Here is a 24893-nt window from a genome sequence, read left to right on the forward strand (position 1 = left end):
GTACAGCTTACCACCTTCCCAATATACCTTGAAGGTATCTTCATTCGTGAGGGGCTCCGAAGCCTGTCTTCTGAGTGCCTCGAGGCTAGGGTCAGTCTGGAGTGCTTGCACAAATGCAGCACTCTCGCTCTCAGCCAGCTGGCCCGTGGCATATGCAGTTAGTGGCTGAAGGCTACCATCCCTGTGGTCAGAGGAGGGGGAGGAGGCCGGAACCTCTTCCCCCTGCTCTGAGCCCAGGTTCTGAGCAGCGCGGCTGCGTGTTACTGCCAGTACAGGTACACCTTCAGACTGGCACATACTGGCATTACTCACATCCTGGCTGCATGCATGAATTACAGTGACAGGTACAACAACATTTTCATCACAAACAATCGGTATATCAAACACAGGTACCTGTGACACAGGTACTATTGGACTCGGTACCCCTGGACTGGGCACATTCAACCCACCTCCCCCCTGTTCTTGCCCCTTGGTGCAAAGTACCTTAGTGTGGGCGGAGAGTCCGTCTCCCTCCTGGCAGTCTGAGGGGCTTGGGGCAGGTTCATAATAGGACACAAGCTTGCCCAGGTCGGTCCCCAACAAAACTGGGACCGGCAGTTGGTCCAGGACCCCAACAACCTTCTCTTGAACCCCCACCCCCCAATCGATGGACACCCGAGCCTGGGGAATGCGAGAAAGAGTGCCCCCCACTCCAGTGAGGGTAAGGTATTTGTCAGGGAGGATATTTTCCATCGGGACCAGGTGCGCACGCACCAGGGTGACATCCGCTCCAGTGTCGCGGAAACCGGTAACAAGCTGGTCGTTCACTGTAACCAGCTGGTGGTTGCTCGTAGCGGAGTGGATCCCTCTCCCACCTGCGAACATGACGTTGTTGGGTGCTCCCGGCTGGGGTGCGCTGGCTGGCGGCAGTTGCCGTGGGCGAGGTGTAGGTGGTGCAGGAGCTGGCGCGGTCTGCCTCCGCTCCGGGCAGTTAAACTTCATGTGTCCGGGCTTGCGGCAAAAGTGACAGGTGATGCCCTCTGTTACTGCAGGCCTGGACGCAGCAGCTGCGCTGGAGGGCCTCTGGGGCGCACGGCTCACAGAGGTAGGAGAGTCTGCAAAATTGTGGGACTGACCTCCTCTCCAGCTAGATGGGGCAGTCCTGCGGGTCTCCGGCACCCTGGTCGTTGCAAAGGTCTCAGCGAGGTCTGCAGCGACCGTCGCTGACGCCGGTCGGCGCTCCAGCACAAACTGGCGTACGTCAGCCGGGCAAATGTTCAGAAACTGCTCCAGGACGATTAAGTCCTCCAGGACACCGTAAGACCCTTTAGTGAGGCCTAGCGTCCACTGGCGGAGTGTGGTGAGCAGACTGCTGACCACATCTTGATAAGAATCAGTAGATTTTTTCTGCCAGGACCTGAACCTTTTCCGGTAGGCTTCTGGCGTCAGCTGGTACTTAGTGATTATAGCCTCCTTTATAGCGGTATAATCATTGTCCTTTTCCACAGGCAACTCTGAGAAAGCATCAAGCGCTTTGTAGCGCAGCAAGGGTGTCAGATGTCTGGCCCACTGGTCTTGGGACAGACGATACTGACGGCAGGCCTTTTCAAAGGACCTCAAAAACAAGTCAATGTCAGTGTCTTTTTCGATAATAGCAAATTTAAATTTTGCACTTACTGGAGCGGCAGTCCCTTCAGCAGGGAGGCTGGGCGTTGAACTCCGGCTGGCTTGCTGCACTTTCGCCATGTTCAGCTCATGCTGTCGTCTCTCCCGCGCCTCTGCAGATTGGCGTTCCTCTCGCTTTTGCTCCGCCATGTACTGCAGGTACTTGTCCACATCAGTTTCCATCAGCTTTTGCAATGCCTGCTGCATTACTGGATCAACATAACTGGACAGTCCAGTACTGGCCGGTTCCAGGCGAGTACTTTCAGGGGTTCTGGGGTCGGGGATCACACTGACAGCCTCCTGCGTATCTGTTGCCGCATTGCCCGCGGGTTGCTCAACCTCGGTACGCACAGGATCTTCAGTCTCTGGTTCCCCTCGACTTGCGTTAGATGAGCCGGTGTCCTCCACAGTGGACACCTCCAGCGTCCGCAGATTCTGGCTATCCCATCGGTACAAGTCCGTTATCAGGTCCTGCTGTTTCTTGCCGCGGATGTCCATGCCTCTCGCCTCGCACAGACTCTGCAGGTCGGATAGGACCATGACCTTGTAATTCCCGGACATTTCCATGCCAAATAAAAGAAAACTTAGGGGAGGGGTACTGGTTACACAGTCTCTCTGTATATATGAAAAATATATTGCACTCAGTCACTACCAACGAATTAGTTCGTTTCTCGATAGGGCTAATTCGATAGCCCTACCTGAGATACTATCAGCACACACAGATCCCAAACGCTGCCGACCACTGTCACAAGAGCCCCACTGGCCGTGAACACGCAAAACCGTCCGATCCGATTCTAGCACACAGATTGAGAGCTATGGACGCAATCTGCGTAGAATTGGCGGAGTTTGAGCGTCACGACGCAGTAGGGAGCCTGTGAGGTTACGAAAATACACTTTTACTCCAACCCAGGGGTAGATTTGCCACCATCTCTGTTTTCTATCAGCCCAGAGAAAACTGCTAACTGGCTATAGACCTGTGAAACAAACAACCGGTTAAAACTGTGCAATTCCTATCTATCTATCAAAACAGTAGCGTCCCTTCGGAAGTTTAGGTCTCGTCTGTGTATACTGAATAGAAGGTTTTACTGAGAGGTAAAGACCTTTTAAAAAGCCTTTATTTGTTACAATATAAATAATTAATATATACAGACAATCGTGAACAATTAAACGATGAGAGACAGTGATAACACAGTACATAAAAGAAAAAGGGATAAAAAGAACGAATACTTATGATTCTGTGGAAAGTCCGTTCGGGAAAAGACAAAGTTCCTTTGTTGCAGTTAGTTCGCAATATGGCCGAACCACATGGCCGTTGCTCCGCCTGCAAGATGGCCACTGCTATTTCCCCAAGCAGTGGCAGTCTTTTCGGTATGATGGAAAGTGGGGGAATTGGCTGGGGGTCCTCATGCAATCAGTTTTGAGCACTGACATTTCTGGGCGGAGTCTCAAGCTCAGCCCAGGGGCGTGTCAGGCAGTGAGTTCTCAGGGGAGGAACTTCCAGCCATCCACAGAATATGTCCAATTTCATACCCCGCCGGGGTTTTGTCGCACATGCAAACCGATTTCATATTCAGATTGGGCTGAGAATACACGTTCATAGGACATCAAACTTGCAATATTTGGGGCGCACGGGGACCCCATTATTCATATCTCAGCCCCTGCTCGGGTTACCTGGCTATGTCTAGTATCACCATATTCTACAGAATTAGGGAAACAAAATTATGTAATTTTCATATTCCTCCCATCCATGGTATTTGCAAAATGTGACAAAGTTATCAACACCATGCATTCCATACTCAGTCTAGTCGGTGCCGTCAAGACTGGGAGGAATGTAGGTGTCAATAGACCTCATGCTGTGCTAGCTTCCCCTGTTGAATAGACTCTGTTGGTATTTCAGCTCTGCCCAATTAGCACATTAGTGTCACCAGAGCTTTTCCGGGGGCCTTAACAGGATTTCTTGCTAAACCAGGTTGCTTTAGCCATATGCTAACGCAGGCCCATTCAGCCCTCATGGCAAAAGGGGGGGGAAGGCAGGAAGGAAAAACTTCTATTTTAAAAATAAAGAATGTCAGTTTTCCGATCACGGTTGCGATCGGACAATCGGCCGCGAATCCTCGGACGACTGGGCGTCGCCCGGCGTCACAGCCTCTACCACCACATCTAAAACAGAGGGGTCCGCAGAACACTTCATCACAGAACTGTACCATGCAGGGGCGTAACTAGAACTCACTGGGCCCCCCTGCAAAACTTTGGATGTGGCCCCCTTTCCCCCTCGCTTTCTGCACAGGTAAACGGAGAACCAATGTCATTCAGTTGGCTAGTGCACACTTGAATGAGTTTTCCCCATGCAGATAAAAACAGACAGCAGTCAAGCACTGCAGCATTTTCTCTATCAGTTACATTAGCTTCTGTGATAAAACCTGCATGTTTTCACACATACAGACACACACTGTGTGCAGAAACCGCATACAGAAAACCGACAGACGAGTGTGCTCCCACCCTCAGCTTATTACACTCACTCTGTCCATTTCTGATGGAGCAGAACTGGCTCTGCAGACTCCTCCAGCATAACTACAGTACAGAGCACTTGTGGAGGGATGGAGAGGTTGGGGGCAGGGCGCTGTACACAAGAGCCTGCTGCACACTGAACAGGGACTGTCTACAAATCCTTGTCTACAAAACTTTGTATGATTCCTTATCAGTGGCTGAGCAGAAGCAGTCATTAGAAACATTGTGCAGGGAGCAAAAAGTTTTTTTTCTCTCCGTGCCCTTAGTTATCAGTCTCCCAGTACAGGGAAAATAAACTTTCCCCCCACTGGCCCCTGCAGCTTCTGGGCCCCCCTGCAGCTGCATCGCTAGCAGGATCTATTGTTACGCCCCTGTTACCATGGTACACAATCAGCTTCTACAGAGGCTGCATGAGGGGGCGTGTCCTGGACTGCTGGAGTAGCAGATTAGTGAGGCTAAGGTCCACGGTAAAGATATTCACAACCACTATATTTACAAAAAATTGAATATATTTTTCCCATTACAGAAAGGGTTAAAAAAAATCATGCATTTGGTTATTATTGCTGCTAATTTCTTATTATAATTAATCACTGAATAATTAATAACCTTGTTAATCACTTTGTTTACGTTATGCTTGAAAACACTGCAGATATCCGCATTTCTCCCACTGAATGCTGTGTAGCCTGAAGCAATTTCACATGGACTCCTGGTGGCTTTTTCACACCTCCGGCTGCATTAACAAATGATAAGCAGCTTCACCAGGCATTGTATTGTGTTTAAAGATAGCACTATTGCTATTGGAGTTGCATTTATCTGCTCACTCATTTAAAGTGTAACTGCCGGGAAAAACATCAAAAAAATCAATTCTTTATTTTTATCTGGTAAACAAGTAATAGGGATGCTAACCAGGCAAACCAAAAGTTACAATCACTATTACTTTTCTTGTCTATAAATGATCATTCCCCAGTTTGCCTGACTCCTATTTGGTACACACAAAATTTGGTACACAAAAAGGAAGTTGCAGGGCATGCTGGGTTGTCCTTTTTTTTGCTTCTGTACTCCCCCCCCCCCCCCCCCCTCAGACTTAACTAATGCAGCCTGATTGGCTGAAGCCTCTTTCCCTCCTGTTTCCCCCTCCCACACCCCTGTTCCTCTCTGATTGGCCAATATTTCTCATGCTGAGAAAATTCACTTTCTACAGTGAAGGGCGGGCAATGCATACACAATCAGGAAGAGGAGAGTAAGGGAGGAAATAACGTCAGGATTGGCTTCAAAATAGTCACAGTCAAAATGGGGAACTCCAAGAAGGATTTTCTCTTTTTTTACTGTAGAAAAATCACTAAAATCAAAACTTGGACAGTGCAATATCGGATCGGGGGGTGCCGGACACCTTTACCAGCTAGCCTAGTGCTAGCTACAGGTTTTTCAGCCATTGCAGCAAATTAATTTATTCTGGGGCACAAAGCAACAAAACCTCCTGAGCGGTGTAACACTCAGGGCCCTTTCACATTAGCCAACGTGTGCAAGAGCCGTAAAGCACGCATTGACTAGCCCGCGGCTGTCGTCGGGAATCTGCGGTGCGACGCTGAGTAGCAACGGTAGTATTTATTAACCTGACGGGAAACCGCCGATTCCCGACGAGAAATAGCTCCCGGGTGTGTCGTACCGCAACGCATTGAAACGCAGCGTTGGGTGTGAAAGGTAAAATGAAAGTCTATGGACTTTACTTTTACCTTGGTTAACGCAAAGTATAGACTTTGCGTTAAAACGCTGAAAAAGGGCTCTGGTGTGAAAGAGCCCTCAGGAGGTTAAATCAGGACAGACGGACCTCCGGTTTGAGTGGTGGAGGGGCTGATGAGGCCAAAATGATTGTCAACAGAGGTCAACTTAAATTTTCACACACTGCCCACTGTCAGAAAAAAAAAAAAAACACTTTAAAAATAAACAAACATATCGCGTATGTAAACTACCATCTGGAAGCCTAATCCTACATTTCCAAAGAACAGATGGATTCCTCTTTATTAGACAAGCCAGACAAAATTGGTGTGTCTATTGGCGTAAATTACACAGCACTGAAAACAAATAGTCAGCTGCAACCACTACGGCCCACTCACTTAGGCCTGGTGCACACCAAAAACCGCTAGCAGATCCGCAAAATGCTAGCAAATTTTGAAACGCTTTTTCTTCTTTTTCTGTAGCGTTTCAGCTAGCATTTTGCAGTTTTGGGAAGTGTTTTTGGTGTAGTAGATTTCATGTATTGTTACAGTAAAGCTGTTACTGAACAGCTACTGTAGCAAAAACGCCCGGCAAACCGCTCTGAAGTGCCGTTTTTCAGAGCGGTTTGCGTTTTTTCCTATACTTAACATTGAGGCAGAAACGCGTCTGCAATCCAAAATCTGCAGCAGCCCGGGAGTATACGTTTCTGCAAAACGCCTCCCGCTCTGGTGTGCACCACCCCATTGAAATACATTACCCTAGCGGATCCGCACCCGGTGTGCACTAGGCCTTAAAGTGAACCCGAGGTAAGGATGATATGGAGGCTGCCATATTTATTTCCCTATAAACAATACCAGTTGCCTGGCAGCCCTGCTGGTCTATTTGGCTGCAGCAGTGACTGACTCACACCAGAAACAAGCATGCAGCTAATCCTGTCAGATCTGACAATAATATCAGAAACACCTGATCTGCTGCATGCTTGTTCAAGGTGTATGGCTAACAGTATTAAGGGGCCCATACACTGTTCGATTTCAGCCATCGATCGATTCTATGGAATTGATCGGAAATTGATTCTATCGAATCAGCCGATCGATCGATTTGATCTGACTGGATTAAAAATATAGGTCGATCGATGGCCCATAGAGTTGCATTGGGTCTAATGGTACAATAATGCATTTAGATCGATTTTCAATAGATTTCCAACAGATTCCATTCTGAAATCTATTGGAAATCTGTTCCTAGTGTGTGGCACACATCAGATAGATTCCTGTCAGATTGGACTTGACAGGCATCTGACAGAAATCTATCTGATGGTCAAATCTGCTGCAAATCTCTAAGTGTATGGCCACCTATAGAGTCAGAGGATCAGCAGGGCAGCCAGGCAACTGGTATTGCTTAAAAGCAAATAAATATGGCAGCCTTATTGATTGTATTTATTTATTTCCGGGTGAGAGAGTTCACTTCCTGACTGACATCAGGAAGTAAAAAAACGGATCGCTCAGCAAAAGCGCTTTTCTAAGTGCAAAGCGCAGGGAAAAGCGCTTCCAAAAAGCTCAATAAATCGCTCAGCACTGGCGATTTATAATGTGGACAAGACCTCACTGCGCATTGTCATTCAAAAGATGCCCAATAACGGTACAATTTTCAGCAAAGAATCGCCCAAGCGATCAGATAAATGCAATCGGAAATGAAATAATACATCCATTATTTCACCATTAATGAACCAATCTGCAGTTCCCATCCATAACAATTCATCCTAGAAATGTATTTTTTCCAACGACCATCAGAATCATTCACAGCCAATATGGGACATCAACGAGGTTTATGGTCTGCCAATACGATCATATTTATCTGATCGCTCGGGCGATTCTTTGATGGAAATTGTACAGTTCGCGGGTACCGTTAGGACCTGCATATGTTGTAGAAAGTATATGTATCGCCCAATCTCACAACAAAAACAGAATCAGGGACATCGAGAGAAGAGTGCCAATCTACAGGTACAAGTTTACGCATGTGACATATGACGGTCTTTTGTCCTCCGGGATAAAGCTGGGCCAAGCAAAACGCTCTTCTGAGCAGCATCCATTAAACCGCCTAGCCCTGTAGAACGACATATGTGTTGTGCTGCCATATTGAAATCAGAAAGGATATCCATGGCGGTCTTACATAATGCAGAGTGTCAGCGGAGCGTTACACAGGACCTGCTCCCGGCGGCGATACAGGTTCTCTTCACTACCAATCCAGGATTCGGGTATCCAAGGCTCTTTAAAAAAAATTACAGTCTCCAATTGTTGTCACTAGAGCCGGCTCCTAAAATGAGCCACGCTGCTCCTGAACTGGACAGACTGGCTCCCGAATTCCATATTTATAGCATAGTTTAAAGTCCCAGCAAGTGACGAGGCACAAGGGTGATACTCCCATCAGCGGGGAATTTCCCTCATGCCTTTCCACTATACTCAGTTATTAGTGACCGGAGAGATGTGGTCCCACCACCAGCAAGAATGCCGACGGCAGCGTCTGTGACAAAGCAAGACTGCCGGGTATAATGTAGATGCCAGTAGGCGATTCCTCTCTAGCCAGTGGTTTAGTAAACAGAGAATCCCCTTTACGCTATATCCCTTAAAGTGGTCCGAAAGCCAGAATTTCTACTTTGCTCTGAAAGATTCCTCACAGCTTGAAAGCTACTATCTCAGAAAACAAATTCTAGCAGAATATCACCGAAATGGTTAAATAAAGCATTTTCTCCTGCTATGCAGCTTCAAATCCGCATCCAAACTGGAGATAACAGTATCTTTTTTAGTTGTTAAACAAAAAATGTATCAACACTGGAATGTAAACAAACACCCTCTGCAAAACTGTCTCTGCTTCAGGCACACACAGTGTTCAGAATAGCTCATTAGAAGATTTTAATATATAATAAAAAGCAGTTATAATAGAAAAAGAATAAAATGCAATGGCAGCTTTCAGGGCAAGAAAAACTACACTTTGGAAACTTGTACTTTGTAAACGGACAATATTAGGTGTGCACAAAAGCAAATATAACTGTATGAGTAATAAAAATTAAAAAAACACCACCTTTTTATTGACTGTTATATCACAGTTTCAGACCACTTAAAGCGCCGTGTAATTGCTAGACTACGGTCATTAGAAAGAAACGACCATTTCCAGGTCTTCATTTTCGCTCTTCTGGTAACGATCCAATCGTCAGACCGTTGTTTGTTTACTGAGAGTTCTGAAGCTGTACAAAATATAACTGGTCTCCCAAAATGATCAGGGGAGGGGTCATCTGCACAGCTAATCAGCCTAGGCTGTGACATCACTGGGGGGAGGGGCTACATACCAATATACAGATATAGGAGGGGTTTCTGATGCTGAAACCACTAAAATTATCATAAAAGCGGGTTTCCTGAATTATTGCTGCATTCTACTATATGTCACCATAGGGCCTCTTTAAAGTGTAACTGTCGGGCATAAAATCAAAAATCAATTCTTTATATTTATCTGGTAAACAAGTAATGAGGATGCTAACCAGGCAATCCAAAAGTTAAAAATCACTATTACTTTTCTTGTTGATAAATGATCATTCCCCAGTTTACCTGACTCTTATTTGGTACACACAAAATTTGGTACACAAAAAGGAAGTTGCAGGGCATGCTGGGTTGTCCTTTTTTGCTGCTCTACTTCCCCTCAGACTTAACTAATGCAGCCTGATTGGCTGGAGCCTCTTTCCCTCCTGTTTTCCCCTCCCACACCTCTGTTCCTCTCTGATTGGCCAATATTTCTCATGCTGAGACTATGCACTTTTTTTTTTTAATATAGTGAAGGGCGGGCAGTGCATACACAATCAGGCAAATGAGAGTAAGGCCTGGTGCACACCAAAACCCACTAGCAGATCCGCAAAATGCTAGCAGATTTTGAAACACCTTTTCTTATCTTTCTGTAGCGTTTCAGCTAGCATTTTGCGGTTTTGTGTAGCGTTTTTGGTGTAGTAGATTTCGTATATTGTTACAGTAAAGCTGTTACTGAACAGCTTCTGTAACAAAAACGCTTGCAAAACCGCTCTGAACTGCCGTTTTTCCTATATTTTACATTGGAGGCAGAAACGCCACCGCAATCCAAAAAAATGCCTCACCCCGGGAGTATGCGTTTCTGCAAAATGCCTCCCGCTCTGGTGTGAACCACCCCATTGAGATACATTGACCAAGCGTATCCACAGCCGCAAGCGGCTGCAAAAACGCCAAAAAACCCGCTCGGTGTGCCCCAGCCCTAAGGGAGGAAATGACATCAGGATTGGCTTCAAAAAAGCCACAGTTAAAATGGGCGGATCATTTCATCTCAGTGCACGAACGCCGAAACTGGGTGCCGTCATAGCAGCAATGCCATGATGTGTGCCCCGCGTAGCGGTGATACGGGGCTCCGACGGCTGCCAGACCCTGAATTAAATTGCCCTGCGAGTTGGGACAACTCTGAGGGGGAATAGTATTTAACGCCGACTGTGAGTTTAGCGGCAGCAGCGGAGAAATCAGTCATTCAGTTAACCCCGCGCCGAACTGAGCGGCGCTGTCATAATATGTACTCAGAATGGGAAATGCTAAGAAGGATTTTCTCTTTTTCTACTGTATAAAAAAAAATCACTAAAATCATAACGTGGACAGTGCAACACATCTGTTATGTAAGTAGAACATTCCAGTCTATAGATTCTTCCGTCATTCCAACTCACCTGTAAAATTCAACTCTTTCAAGATCTGCTGAACATCTAAAAAACCTCCTATACTTATCCATGCGGATGGATACACACTAGGCGTTGCGTGAAAAGTTGCGTTTTGAGGCGTATGCGCTTTTTAAGTGCGTCTCGCGTATGCATTTTTCTTGCGTTTAATACGTTTGCGGTTCGCACATATAAATCAAAAGTGCGTTTTGCATGTGTTTTTTATTTATGTGTTTTATGCAAATCACTAGAAAATCAACAGGAAGTGGAAATACATCAAACTTATTTAAAAATTAAAAAACGCATAAAAAAACCGCCGCTATGCTTCTGCCTCACCCTTGACATACATTATGTGCGTTTTAGATGCGTTTTGGTAAAATATGCAGCGTTTTCAAAAACGCACGTTGCAGAATGCGAACATAATTTCTCCACCTCTCTGCCTGAAGTAACAATAAATGTTAATAACACTCCCATAACTTCAGTTCCCAAAGCTCAATGCTTGGGGGTGATATTCGACTTATCTCTCTCTTTTATTCCTCATGGTCACTCCATAACCAGCTCCTGCCATCTCCAACTCAAAAACATATCTTGCATGCAACCCTTTCTCACTCAAGACACAACTAAAATGTTAATACATGCTCTTATAATTTCTCGTCTGGACTACTGCAACGTACTACTCTGTGGACTACCTTCTAACAGAGACTGGCCCCGCTCCAGTCGGTACTGAACTCAGCTGCTCATCTCATTCATCTTTCTTCTCACTCTTCCTCTGCTGCTCCTTTCTGTCAAGCTCTTCACTAGCTACCAATTAATCTAGTTCAAACTCCTAACCCTAATCTACAAAGCTCTCCACAATCTCTCTCCCCGGTACATATCCTCACTAATCTCCAGATACAAACCCTATCGCAATCTCAGATCTGCACACAATCTTCTGTTGTCCTCCTCTAGAATCACCTCCTCATATTCACGTTAACAAGACTTCGTACGCGCTTTACACCTCCTCTGGAATCCCCTCCCACAACACATCCGTCACTCGCCAACCTTTGTTGCCTTTAAACGCTCTCTAAAAACTCATTTGTTCCGACAAGCATATACGCTACCTTAGGCAATTTCCCTTTGTCCTAAGACCAAATTGCACTCCTACTAGGTATCCTAAAACACACTGCCTTTATATATTTTATCGTATACTACACCTCCTCTTGTTTCCCCCCATTCCCTTTAGATTGTAAGCTCGCAAGGGCAGGGCTCTCCCCCATTTGTGTCTTGGAAATCATCATTATACATTTTATTCATCATGTTACTTTTATCAGTCATTACCACTTCTGTATTTTGTATTCTGTATAATTTTTTGTATTTTGTCACTAATTATGTATCTTGTATATTGGTGTACACTATTGTCTGTATTATTATGTACCCCATGTTTGTTTCTTACTTTGTACAGTGCCACGGAATATGTTGGCGCTTTATAAATCAATAACAATAATAACATACACGTTTTTTTCCATGTGTCCCATCGACTTGCATTACGTGTGTTAACGCTGGCGTTTCTGCCTAGTGTGTTCCTACCCTGGCTCAGAACTTTTCTCTGCCAGCAGAAGTCAGTAACCAGCTGGACGTAAACAAGAAAAAAAAAATAAAACAGGTGGAAGTTATTGGTGATTTCAGCGGAGAAGAATGGGAGCAGATTTTTACTCTATTTCTATTCCAACGGTAATTGCTTCCAGCGATGAGCCAATCCAGTCTGCTCTACTCCAGGTAAATGTCATCGAGTGGGACAACTAGTTCCAAACAACGTGACAGACGATGTGTAGCAACAGGAGACGTCACAGGCAAGGTCTGGAATCTCTCAAAAATTTGGAGCGTCTGATCAGACACAACCAAATTCCTCTGACAAATTCACAGTCCAGAATATCTGTAACCCAAAATCAAGTCACTGGGATCTACAGAAGATTGCACAAAAAACTCCGGGGACTCCGGTTTCCTCCCGCATCCCAAAAACATACAGATAAGTTAATTGGCTTGCCCCTAAATTGGCTCTAGATTATAAAACATACCCAGACATATGACTATAGCAGGGGCTAGATTGTGAGCCCCTCTGAGGGACATTCAAAGGAAACCAGAGCTCCTGAAAATAAAAAGGATGTATACATACATGGAGCTTCCTCCAGCCCCATCCGCTCGGATCGCTCCAATGCTGTCTGCAGCTCCGGTCCCGGGTCCCATTACTTCAGCCAATCGGGGCCAGTCTACACAGAAGTGTTCCCTCTACATATCTCTCCGACGGCTTCTGGAGAGATACGCAAAGAGCGCACCTCTCTTACGTCAGCGACTGACGTTAGTGACGGTACCCGGCACCGGAGCTGCAGATGGCGGAGGACGGCGGCGTGGGAACGATCTGAGCACATGGGGCTGGAGCAAGCCCCATGCATGTGTAAAACTTTATTTTCAGGAGCTCTGGTACACTTTAAGTGACAAGACAATATAACATATACAGCGCTGTGGAAGATGTTGGCAGTACATAAGTAAACAATAATACTCAAACTGAAAAAAACCCTTCTGTGCTTTTATTTGAAGACATAAATTGTGACGTTCTCTCCAAAAAGTGACAGAAAGAGCGATAAATAAGGCTAGACTGTGGGCGGGGTGTTGTGATCCCAGCAAGAACGGAACGGTTACGCCGCATGTTATCCACGCATTATGGCGCATACAGTGAAGCATAGTTCGAGGGGGGGGGGGGGGGACTCAATGGCAAGCTAAATTACAAAAGTTGAATTCGGCCTAGCAAAAATACGCTGTGTGTTTGTTAGATGATCTTGGGAAACAGAGGCCCATACTTAATACCTATTAACTTTTCTACTGAGTTTTCTCCAAAGAGGTAACTTTTCATCTCATCTAAAAAATAACTTTTCATCACTTAACAATTTAAAAGTAAATCCCACGCTGTGAGAGGATTCAGCATTCGCAGCGCAGTACAGAACGGCTTCGGAAGCACCCGGACTCCCGACGTCTCCCACGGCCGCAGAGAGCAGTATTCCACCGATCAATCGAATACTGCTACCGGCGGAGCCAGCGCTAGAAACAAGACAAGACAAGACAAATAACATTTATATTGCGCTTTTCTCCTTGCGGACTCAAAGCGCCAGAGCAGCAGCCACTAGGGCGCGCTCTATTGGCAGTAGCAGTGTTAGGGAGACTTGCCAAAGGTCTCCTACTGAATTAGTGCTGGCTTACTGAACAGGCAGAGCTGAGATTCGAACCCTGGTCTCCTGTGTCAGAGGCAGAGCCCTTAACCATTACACCATCAGCCAACTGATGGCCGTAAGAGGAGCAGGTAAGTATCGTCTGTTTGTTTTTTACGGTTCCAATTAGCTTTACAAGTATTTTAATGGTAAGGTTTAAAAATATCTCAAAGGCCGCCATTCTTTAACCTTTTCCCCTGGGATTTCTCTTAGGAGGGGGGGGGGGGGAGGGGGGGGGGGGAAGCACACCTGAATTTCTTCCAGACCCCCCCTCACACACACATATTCAGATTCCTCTGTGTCCTCCAGGTCCTCTCCGAAAGATTTGTGGCCTGAGCTCAGTAGACCGGCTCTCAAGAGAATTGTACCTTGCATGCACAAAGAGCTCCTGATAACAAAAGTGCAATGAAGGAGGCGCACACATATAACGCACATGTGCAGCAGCCAACAATTAGACTTCTACTACCAGATCTTTTGGGGGGTTTCCAGCACAACAGAGGAGACCCGGAGAACAGAGAGGGACTCAAAAACTTACGGGGGGCCCAAAGAAGCCCAAGGTGGTAAAAATCGACTTTTTTGGTCCAATTCAGGTATGCTGTAAAATAGGGCTGTTGAGGCGGAGCGGAGAAGTCGGAGCAATTTTTTGGGTGCCTGGAGTCTGTGATTTCATAAGCTCAGGAGTCGGATACGTTTTTGTACCCACTCTAAAGCCCTGATTGGCTGCGGAGTCAGAGTTGAGGCAATTTTTTGGGTATCTGGAGGAATCGGAGCCAGAGGTTTCATAAACTGAGAAATTAAATGATTTTTGTACAGACTCCGCAGCCTTGCTATGAAATGTATTTTGCTGCTCAGGTGTGAAATGACCTCATACGAGAAAATTTAAATAGCCAAAGCGTCACCCAAACAATATTGAGAAACTAGAAAACCTTAAAAGATAGATTGGCGGAGCCTAAAGGTGCGTACACACATGCGACTATAGTCATTTGAAACTATCGTTCCCCGATCATTTCAAACGACGATCGTTTAAAAAAAATGCAGGCAACGACTATTAAGTCTAACGACGGACGAGCTAGATCGTTAAAAACGAATGATCTAGCTTGGCGGATTTTTTCCAACGACGATCGTTTGCAAAAGTAGTACATCGTTGGAAAACGGTCGTTGGTACTAGGCTTGACATGCGCATTTCGCAATTTCTCCATGGAACTTTTGATTTTTATGCGCAAGCGCAATAGTTGCTTTACGTGATGTAACGTTCCTTCTAATGATCAGATCGTTACACACCTTTAAAAGCTAACTTTACTTAGGTTGTTATTTCGTTAATTAAAAGTTTGTTCGTCGTTCACAACGAACGATCGTTGTCATATGTGTGGACGTAGCTTAAGGAGGGCCTGGACTGCAAGCGACTGGACAGCAGAAACCAGTATGTCTGGGCAATACAAGCTACAATCACAAAATTCCACTGACGTGAATAATACTATGAAGACCCACGGCACCTAAGCTTGCACCCGTCTCTATGCATTGGGAACGTTGTGTCTTTGAACCCTTCCATAGGCACGATGCATTTGTCTTCCAGTGGTAGGCCAACAGTATAAGCCGAGCTTCAAGAGCCATTAAACAATGCCTAAAACATTTGTTTCTGATCTGCCGAATTAACGTCCCAATCTACAGGAACCGGAAATTAGCGGGGGATGAATAAAAACATTACACGGGGTAAATCATAATCAGGAGCAATTGATTTAGGGCTGTGTTTCCACTTGTGCTGATGCGAGTCTCCCTAACACTGCTACTACCTATAGAGCGCGTCCTAGTGGCTGCAGCTCTGGCGCTTTGAGTCCGCCAGGAGAAAAGCGCTATATAAGTGTTTGTCTTTGTATCAAATTCCTTCTTGCCGTGCATGCACAGCTACAGGAAACTGCATGCGGAATGCAAAAAAATGCTGCCAACTTTTCTGGGTTTTTTTCCCCCCACATGCAAATTTGCATACAACATATTTTCATTAGGCTGCGGTTCTACCCATCCGGACGTACGTGGGGAATCGTGGAAGTGGTAATGGGCCCTAACTGATGTCTTACATAGAAGTTATGGTTCAGCCCCTGCTAATTTGGGTCATTTTAGATAAAAAAAAAAAAAAAAAATACAACACTACAGCTAAGGATTAACGCACACCAAAAATCGCTAGCATAATCGCTTCGTATTTTTGAAGCGATTCCTGGCATGTGCCTAGTGATTTTCAACTTATGCCTAGAGATTTTTGGAGCGTTTTGGTTTAGGGTTTCTATACTTTTTGTATACTTTGACCTGGAAGAGAACAGCTTTTGCAAAACAATGCTGGGGGGGGGGGGGGGGGGGGGGGGGAGAGAATCACTGTTCAGCGCTTTTTAGAGCGATTTTCCACTTTTCCTATACTTTACATTGAGTCGTAATCACTTCGCTCTGGTGTGATCAATCCTATTCAAAAATATTACCCAAACGCTTTTCAAGGGCTAGCGTTTTTAAAAGCGCTCAAAAGTGCTCTTGGTGGGAACCAACCCTGAGTCAAATTTTAGAACACTTGTCCATTCACAAGGAGGGCACAGCGGCTCACGACAACAGTCCAATCGGCAGTCAGGCCACCAATCCTCAAATGCACAACTAACCTGACAATTTCATGAAAAAAACAGAACTGGGCAGAGTTTTCAGAGCATGGCGTTTGAAGATTTGTCATCTTGGATGGTTGGCTAAACCAACTGATGTAGGTCTGTTTGAATGATGCAGACATCACATCTACGGTATATATCTAATAGAGATCTTTCGATCGGCAACTAAGCTATGCACGCACTTGCAATAACAGTGGTCCAAAATGATTGTTTACAATTACAGTTTAGTAGCGATCGCTGTACAGACCAGTGGTTTGGCTGACCAGCCTGTTCTGTCCTATGAAGGGGGGGGGGGGGGGGGGGGGGTTTGACAGGTGGCACTTTGATGTAATAACAATAGCACAGCATAAGCATTCGGACGAGAACAACCCAATGCACCTGCCGCTGAAGTGAGCGCCCCGCCAAGGTCACCGGACTAGATTTTATCCCTAAGTCGATCAACATAAACCATGTCGGACAATTCATGCGTTCTGTGGTTTTCAGCACTCAAAAACTGCATTGTGCAATCCCTTCATCTTATATTACAGCAGCATCAAAAAAGAAAAATCCAATCAATGACGAATGCACGCAAAAAGCCAGATCCACGCGGAAAAAAATAAATCGCCAAAAAAATAATGCACACAACTTTATAAAAGGGGGGCAAAAGTGGCAAATTCCAAAAATCTAACCAGCAGGGGCACAGAAGTTACATAGTTACTTTGTATACATGGAAGAAATAAAGACAATCATGCAAAAGTAGGGGTCCCAGTAAAGAGGGGAGGGGGGGGGGGGTCCCAGCATGGAGGGGTGCAGTGCTGCCCCACTAGGGATGGGGGGGCTGCAGGGAGTGGAGGTCCCAGCAGGGGGGGGTGCAGTCCCTGCAGGGAGGGGGGTAGAGGGGTCCCTGCAGTGAGGGGGGCAGTGCTGCCCACTGGGGATGGGGGCCTGCAGGGAGTGGAGGTCCCAGCATGGAGGGGGAGCAGCAGGGAGGGGGGTAGAGGGGTCCCTGCAGTGAGTGATGGGGGGCTGCAGGGAGTGGAGGCCCCAGCAGGGAGGGAGGGGGGGGGGGGGGGTAGTGCAGTCCCTGCAGGGAGGGGGGGGGGGCAGCAGGGGAGGGATCCCCCATCTAGCCTTGCATGCAGGGTGCAGAGCAGTACTCACTGTTCATCCACAGAATGCAGCCTGGAGGAGCAGGAGACACGCTCAGCAGTGCAGCCACCAGCAGCACAGGAATGAATGCACACTGCATGTGAATCACCAGCGATAGGCTAAAAAAGCCCCTTCATTCTGTCAGCGGCTCAGGCTGGCTTCTTCTATGGCTGGAAAGTCCCTTTCTCACTTCCTCTGCCTTGGAAATCCCCTTGTGAGGCTCAGCCAGTCATAGCGCATGTGAGCCTCCCCCTCCTCCTCCATCCCCAGAGCGTCGTCTGTCTCCCTCTGCTGGCCGACAGAGGCGCTGCACCACAACCTATGCACACATTCCTCTCCACTAGTGTGGGCTGAGGAAATGAAACTACTCCAGTAATACTGTATTACTACTATTATGTATTCATACAACAGTCTTCTGCAGCACTTTACAGAGTACATAGTCATGTCACTGACTGTCCTCAGAGATCACCATCTAATCCGACCATAGTCATAGTGTAATATCCTACCACATTATTATTATGTATTTATATAGCACTGACATCTTTTGCAGCACTTTACAGAGTACATAGTCATGTCACTGACTGTCCTCAGAGGAGCTCACAATCTAATCCTACCATAGTCATAGTCTAATGTCCTACCATATTATTATTATGTATTTATATAGCACTGACATCTTCTGCAGCACTTTACAGAGTACATAGTCATGTCACTGACTGTCCTCAGAGGAGATCACCATCTAATCCGACCATAGTCATAGTGTAATATCCTACCACATTATTATTATGTATTTATATAGCACTGACATCTTCTGCTGCAATTTACAGAGTACATAGTCATGTCACTGACTGTCCTCACAGGAGCTCACACTCTAATCCTACCAGTGGCGTAACTAAGGAGCTGTGGGCTCCGATGCAAGTTTCACAAGGGGGCCCCCCAAGCACTCTATACATAACAATTGATACGGCGCACCAAAATCTGCCAATGGCGGCCACGGTGTCAGAGGTGCAAGAAGGGGATGGGGAAAAGTTTGTATATGATTACCGCTATTCAAAGTATCTATAGAAGTGATTATTAATTATGAGCACAGGACCAATAGAGAGCTAATACTGTAGTTGAGGGAGGGCCCTTCCGGCCCCTCTGGCCCAAGGGCCCCGATGCGGTCGCAACCTCTGCAACCCCTTTTGCTACGCCGATGAATCCTACCATAGTCATAGTGTAATGTCCTACCATATTATTATTATGTATTTATATAGCACTTACAGCTTCTGCATCACTTTACAGAGTACATAGTCATGTCACTGACCATCCTCAGAGGAGCACACAGTCTAATCCCTACCATAAAAACAGGGAACACCAAGAGCCTCAATAGTGTACTACGTTCTGGATAAGGTGGCAATACATTCGTATTGCTAGATACTCACAAGTCAGGGTCACCAGCAGGTAACCACTGTAAAGGCAGGTGGGGAGATTATCCTCACCCCACTCAGGATTAAGAAGTGTCTCTCTGTAGACAGGAAAAAAGGGTAGCAACCCTCCACCAAGGGTGGACTCGAAATTGTATACAATGAACAGAGGCACCAAAAGTATAAAATTAGATTAAATAATCTTAAAAACCAATTTAATTGGCAAAAATGAAGGAGGAAGTGGTGGTCTTACCTCCCTCACGCAGACACGACAACGACTGCGATTCAGACAGTCAAACACATTTATTAGAAACTCCCAAAAAATTGCAACGTGTTTCGCAGGCTCAATCCTGCTTCATCGGGCAATACATGGAGGAGTATCAAGCGATCTGCACAAAGATTCAAGTTAAGCGCCTCTATAGAGGCCAGGGCTGTGGAGTCGGTACAAAAATCTTCCGACTCCAACTCCGACTCCAACTCCTCAGTTTATGAAACCACGACTCCGACTCCAACTTCGACTCCGGGTACCCAAAATGGCTCAGACTCTGACTCCTTAGTCTAATACTTCACAGGGCTGTGGATTTTGTACAAAAATCATCCGACTCCGACTCCCGACTCCGACTCCTCAGTTTATGAAACCATGACTCCGACTCCAACTCCGACTCCGGGTGCCCAAAATTGCCCCGACTCCGACTCCTCGACTCCGACTCCACAGCCCTGATAGAGGCGATTCAGTTATAGAGGCGCTTCACTTGAATCTTTGTGCAGATCGCTTGATACTCCTCCCTGTATTGCCCGATGAAGCGGGATTGAGCCCGTTAAACGCATTGCAATTTTTTTGGAGTTTCTAATAAATGTGTTTGACTGTCTGAATCGCAGTCGTTGTCGTGTCTGCTTGAGGGAGGTAAGACCACCACTTCCTCCTTCCTTTTTGCCAATTAAATTGGTTTTTAAGCTCATTTAATCTAATTTTAGACTTTTGGCGCCTCTGTTCATTGTATACAATAATCCTTACCATAGTCATAGTCTAAGGCCCGGTTCACACTTGCGGTGGCCCTCCGGAATCGCCGTGCCGGAGCCGCACCGCTTGCAGAACGGACGGAACGGACGCACGGCATAGCAATGTAAGCCTATGCGTCCGTTCACATGCGTCCGTTCTGCCGAACCGGAGCCGGAACGGATCCGGGCCGGATCCGGACTCCGGCCTCCGTTCCAACATGCGCTATTTTTTCATCCGGCTCCTCCGGCAGCCGTATCCGGGGCGGAGCCGGACTGCACCATCCGGCCAATACAAACCAATGGGAACCGGAGAGCGCACAACACACTGGCTGAGAAATCCGGATGTTCTACCCCACTTCCTATGGGGATTGTTGCGGCGATATTGGATGGGGACACATGGGCAAGCATTTTGGAGTGGAGCAGCACAGCTGGATCCGGATCCGGAGATGTTGGAAGCATGTCGGAGGTGGAGGTGAGTGCTAAACAGCAGAGGGCCTGATTCCACAGGTCCCCCTTCTGCTGACCTCCCAGACCCCAACATTTTTTTTGTTTTTAACGTTACTTTTGCCAAACGGATCCGGATCGCATCCTGATGGACACCTGATGCAACCTGACCGGATCCGGATCGGATCCGGATCCGGTCCGTTTGGCAAACAACCGCTAATGTGAACCGGGCCTAATGTCCTACCATATTTGTATTATGTATTTACATAGCCCTGACACCTGCAGCACTTTACAGAGTACTTAGTCTGGTCACTAACTGTCCTCAGAGCAGCAGACAATCTAATCCTACCATAGTCATAGTCTAATGTCCTACCATATTTGTAATATGTATTTATATAGCCCTGACACCTGGAGCACTTTACAGAGTACATAGTCTGGTCACTAACTGTCCTCAGAGGAGCTCATAATGTAATACAGTGGCTGGAGAGTGTACTGGTTAAAGGCACTGTTGTTGACATGGGAGACCAGGGTTCGAATCCTGGCTAGGGTCAGTACCTATTTAGTAAGGAGTTCAAGGCAAGACTTCCTAACACTGCTGGGTGGCTTCTTGAGCGCATCCCAGTGGCTGCAGCACTTGAGCGCTTTGAGTCCAACAGGAAAAAAGCGCTATATAAATGTTTGGATTATTATAATACTGCCATAGTCGTAGCCTAATGTCCTTCCATATTATTATTAAGGAACTAAGGGAAACAAAAGTTTGCTTTCTTAAAACAGAAAGAATTTGCGATAATTCAGGTTGGAGTGAGCCTGAGATGTCTCCCAGTGCATCGCTGCTGAATATATGCAAATTAACCATTGTTGCCCTTAGAAGCTAAACACACCTCTAGAACCGCTGGAATGCAATGATGTGTCAGCTTGTTAATTTGTACAGAGCCATAATAATCCAACATGCACACAGACTGTTTCGGATTGTTTGATCCTCATCAGTGCATGGCATGGTTTAATTTGGCTCTATGCAGTAGGGCTTGTAACACCGAGAGGTACAGACTAACCAGCAAGCTCATGGTGACCCAGAACTCACTGGAGTGTGTAAGGGACTACAATGGTCCCTCACACACTCCAATGAGTTCTGGTTCACCATGAGCTTGCTGGTTAGTCTGTACCATATTATTATTATGTATTTATATAGCAGTGACATTTTCTGCAGCACTTTACAGAGTACATAGTCATATCACTGACTGTCCTCAGAGGAGCTCACAATCTAATCCTACCATAGTCATAGTCTAATGTCCTACTATATTTTTATTATGTATTTACAAAGCAATATATAGTATATATAGTATTATATTTTATATTAATCGAATACTAGATTTCAATGAGTACATCCCAAAAATATATTTAAAAACTAATTGTCACGGAACAGCCATAAGAAACTAAAACGCAACCACAATCGGTTTCCTGCCTCGATTGCCGTTGCGCTGCCAAATCAGAATCTCATGTCTGTGGATACCAGGCAGTCCAGCCTGGAGGGTCTCGGCTGTCTTCATAAGAGCAGTAGAGTTCTTTTCATGAAGCCTGGTGCCTGTGACCTGTTAGCCAGAGGTGTAAACTCACATTCAGATGTTAATTAAAGGAACCAAAAGGTCCTTTTCATACAGGCAGATCCCAGGAAGCCAGTCACAGCGTGACACCAGTCAGCCTGGCTGCAGCCTCACCAGGAAGAAATGAATGTATTATATAACTTTTTGCCCATTTACAGAATACAGTAAATAGGGTAGTTATGAGAGTGGTATCATTGGATCCGTAGGGTCATGCTGAATCTCTTGATACCAGTCTAGAGGGGCCCGGGGCCTCTACAACCCAGGTATGAATCTTCTCAGGAACCTGACCCGCTGCACTAGCCATGTCTGATGTCATATTAATCTGTATTTTCCGACAAGTATGAATCTGTCATCCCCCTAAAAATGACGTGTATCGTTCATGAGTTACGGCAGTTTATATGTTTAGCCCTAAAATCTCTCAGAGGGAATGAACTGTCATTGGTGGGTAACTCAGAGGGGGCCGGCTTTGCCACACCCCCAAACCAGCTTCATCAAAAGCACATGACCGGCAGGCGGGCCCTCATTCCTCCATTTTCCACCTTGATGAACGCACGGCCACCGTGAGGAACAAGTGGTGGCCATTTTGCTTGGATTTTAAATTAAACTGAAACAAAGAACTTTGCGGAACTTGAAACCAAGGACTTGATGATTTTCCCGCAAAAGGACATTTTCCATGAAACTAAGTATTTTTTCTCCCTTTCTTTTATTTTTTCATACTGGCTATTAATGTTTCAATAATTGTTGACTTTAATGATTGTCTGTATATATTAATTATTTATATTGCTTTCAATAAACCGACGCTATCGTCATTTGTTGTTCCAGCTACCCTATTATTCAGCATACACAGAAACTGAACTCAGGTCTCTGAAGAGACGCTACTATTGTTGATATCTAGACGTGTTTTAACCGTTTTATTTGCAGGTCAAGAAATAGTCAGTTAGTGAGTTCCTCTGTCTCAGAAAACAGAGGTGGTGGCAGATATCCTGAAATAGTGTGTAAGTTACCTCACAGGCTCCCTTCTGGTTTGTCTGCGGCCAATTCCCAACGGTTCCTACGCATTGACTGCGACCAGAGTTCGCACGATCCGTGTGCTGGCACCGTTTGGAAGGCATTTTGCGGTCTGACCACTAGGGCTCCTGTGACACTAATCAAGTAAGCACTTTGAATAAGCCATCCATTTGTTCGATAATCTCAAGTACAATTATCCTGATTGTCTTTTTATTACTGTACTAGTCAATTAGGCCCTATTCAAAAAAAGGCGCTAGATCGACTGCCTGTGTGCGCATGCGCCTGTGCACACCCACGTTGGCCCCTGTGCGTGCCCCGCCCACATGCGTCACAATAGCAGCGGCTCTGCGCCCAATACGGACGTATCCCATACATGCAGATCCCTGGGCTTTTATTAGGTAGGATTATTGTTGATCAACATGCCATAGAGGCCCTGAATGTTATTTTCTTGGAGTTATCCTTGACTACATGTTTTAACCAAATCAATCATCTAAACGTTTAAAAAAAATTGCATGGTGGTTGGGGCCTAATGATGTCTAAACGCACTAGACGAAACTGAGGCAGCCAATACCGACTGCCTGTGCCAAGAATCGGTAAACAATATGAAGAGACCAACACTCCCACAAACAATATCTTTATCCAAGAAGACACAAGCCAACGTATCAATGTGCAATATGAAGCCGCCATTGCAATGTCAAGGCTTAAAGTGACACTAAAGCGGGAAAAAAAAGTATGATATAATGACCTGTATGTGTAGTATAGATAATTTATAGAACATTAGTAGCAAAGAAATTAGTCTCATATTTTTATTTTCAGTTATACAGCTTTTTTTTTTTTTTTTTTTTTTTTTTTTTTACAAAATTGCATCATTCTGTCATATATGCAAATTTAAAAACCACACTCTGTATTTTAACCTATGAAACAAAGCAGAGCAGAGCTAATGACCCTTTGAACTTCCCTGCAGTAAAACCTTATCTGAAGCTGCCTCTCACTGTTGCTTTGATTTATGCTTCGGAAAACAGGACTGTAGCAGACCCAAGTTGGGTGGAAGAGCTCAGAGAAGCTCTTTTGCATAGATAACAAGTGAAGATTCTTAACTCTTCCTGTACTGGAAACAATATGAGACTCTGTTCTTTGCTACTATTGTTCTATTTCTTAGCTGTACTACCCATACAATTCATTATCTCACAAGTTTATTTTCACTTTAGATTCCCTTTAAAGGGGAACTTCAGCCTAAACAAACATGCTGTCATTAAGTTACATTAGTTATGTTCATTAAAATAGATAGGTGATATAATCTCTTACCCACCCTGTATTAAAAGAACAGGCAAATGTTTGTGATTTCATGGGGGCTGCCATCTTTGTCATGGGGCAGCCATCTTTTTGGTTTAAAGGAAGTGACAGGGAGCATGAGACACAGTTCCAACTGTACTGTGTCCTGATCACCTCTCCCTAGGCTTCAAATCTCAAATTTAAAAAAAAAAAATTGCACCAAAAGAGCAGATCGTGAACAACAATATCAGAAATCCCATCATGCTTTGCACAGCATCAGGGGAAAAATGCCCAGGCAGATTTCTTCTGTGCAGCTAAAAATGAGGCTTGGGTAAGAATAACAAAGTTCTGGTGCTGTGAAACTGTTAAAGAAACATCAAGCCTTGTCAGTGTTGCTGAGTAGATTTTTAGTCTGGAGGTTCACTTTAAAGGACAACTGTAGTGAGAGGCATTTGGAGGCTGCCATATTTACCTATAAACAATACCAATTGCCTGGCTGTCCTGCTGATCCTCTGCCTCTGATACTTTTAGCCACAGCCCCTGAACAAGCATGCAGCACATCAGTTGTTTCTGACATTATTGTCAGA

At 45.5% G+C, this 24893-nt stretch overlaps 1 protein-coding gene across 2 annotated transcripts in view; it reads right to left on the reverse strand.

The window, feature by feature from the left end:
• The window catches only part of TRAF3 (TNF receptor associated factor 3), a 208500-nt gene that overhangs the window by 124776 nt on the left and 58831 nt on the right, over positions 1-24893 (reverse strand). The window contains exon 1 of one of the 2 annotated variants that reach the window (XM_068254620.1): positions 17592-17764. The exons of the other annotated variant lie outside the window; for it this stretch is intronic. Within the exon in view, the coding sequence (XP_068110721.1) occupies positions 17592-17679 (88 nt within the window). The 5' untranslated portion in view covers positions 17680-17764. Of the gene's footprint in view, positions 1-17591; positions 17765-24893 lie in introns of those variants that run through there. 2 annotated transcript variants of the gene reach the window in all.

Source organism: Hyperolius riggenbachi, chromosome 9, assembly GCF_040937935.1.
Source record: "Hyperolius riggenbachi isolate aHypRig1 chromosome 9, aHypRig1.pri, whole genome shotgun sequence".
NCBI lineage: Eukaryota > Metazoa > Chordata > Amphibia > Anura > Hyperoliidae > Hyperolius > Hyperolius riggenbachi.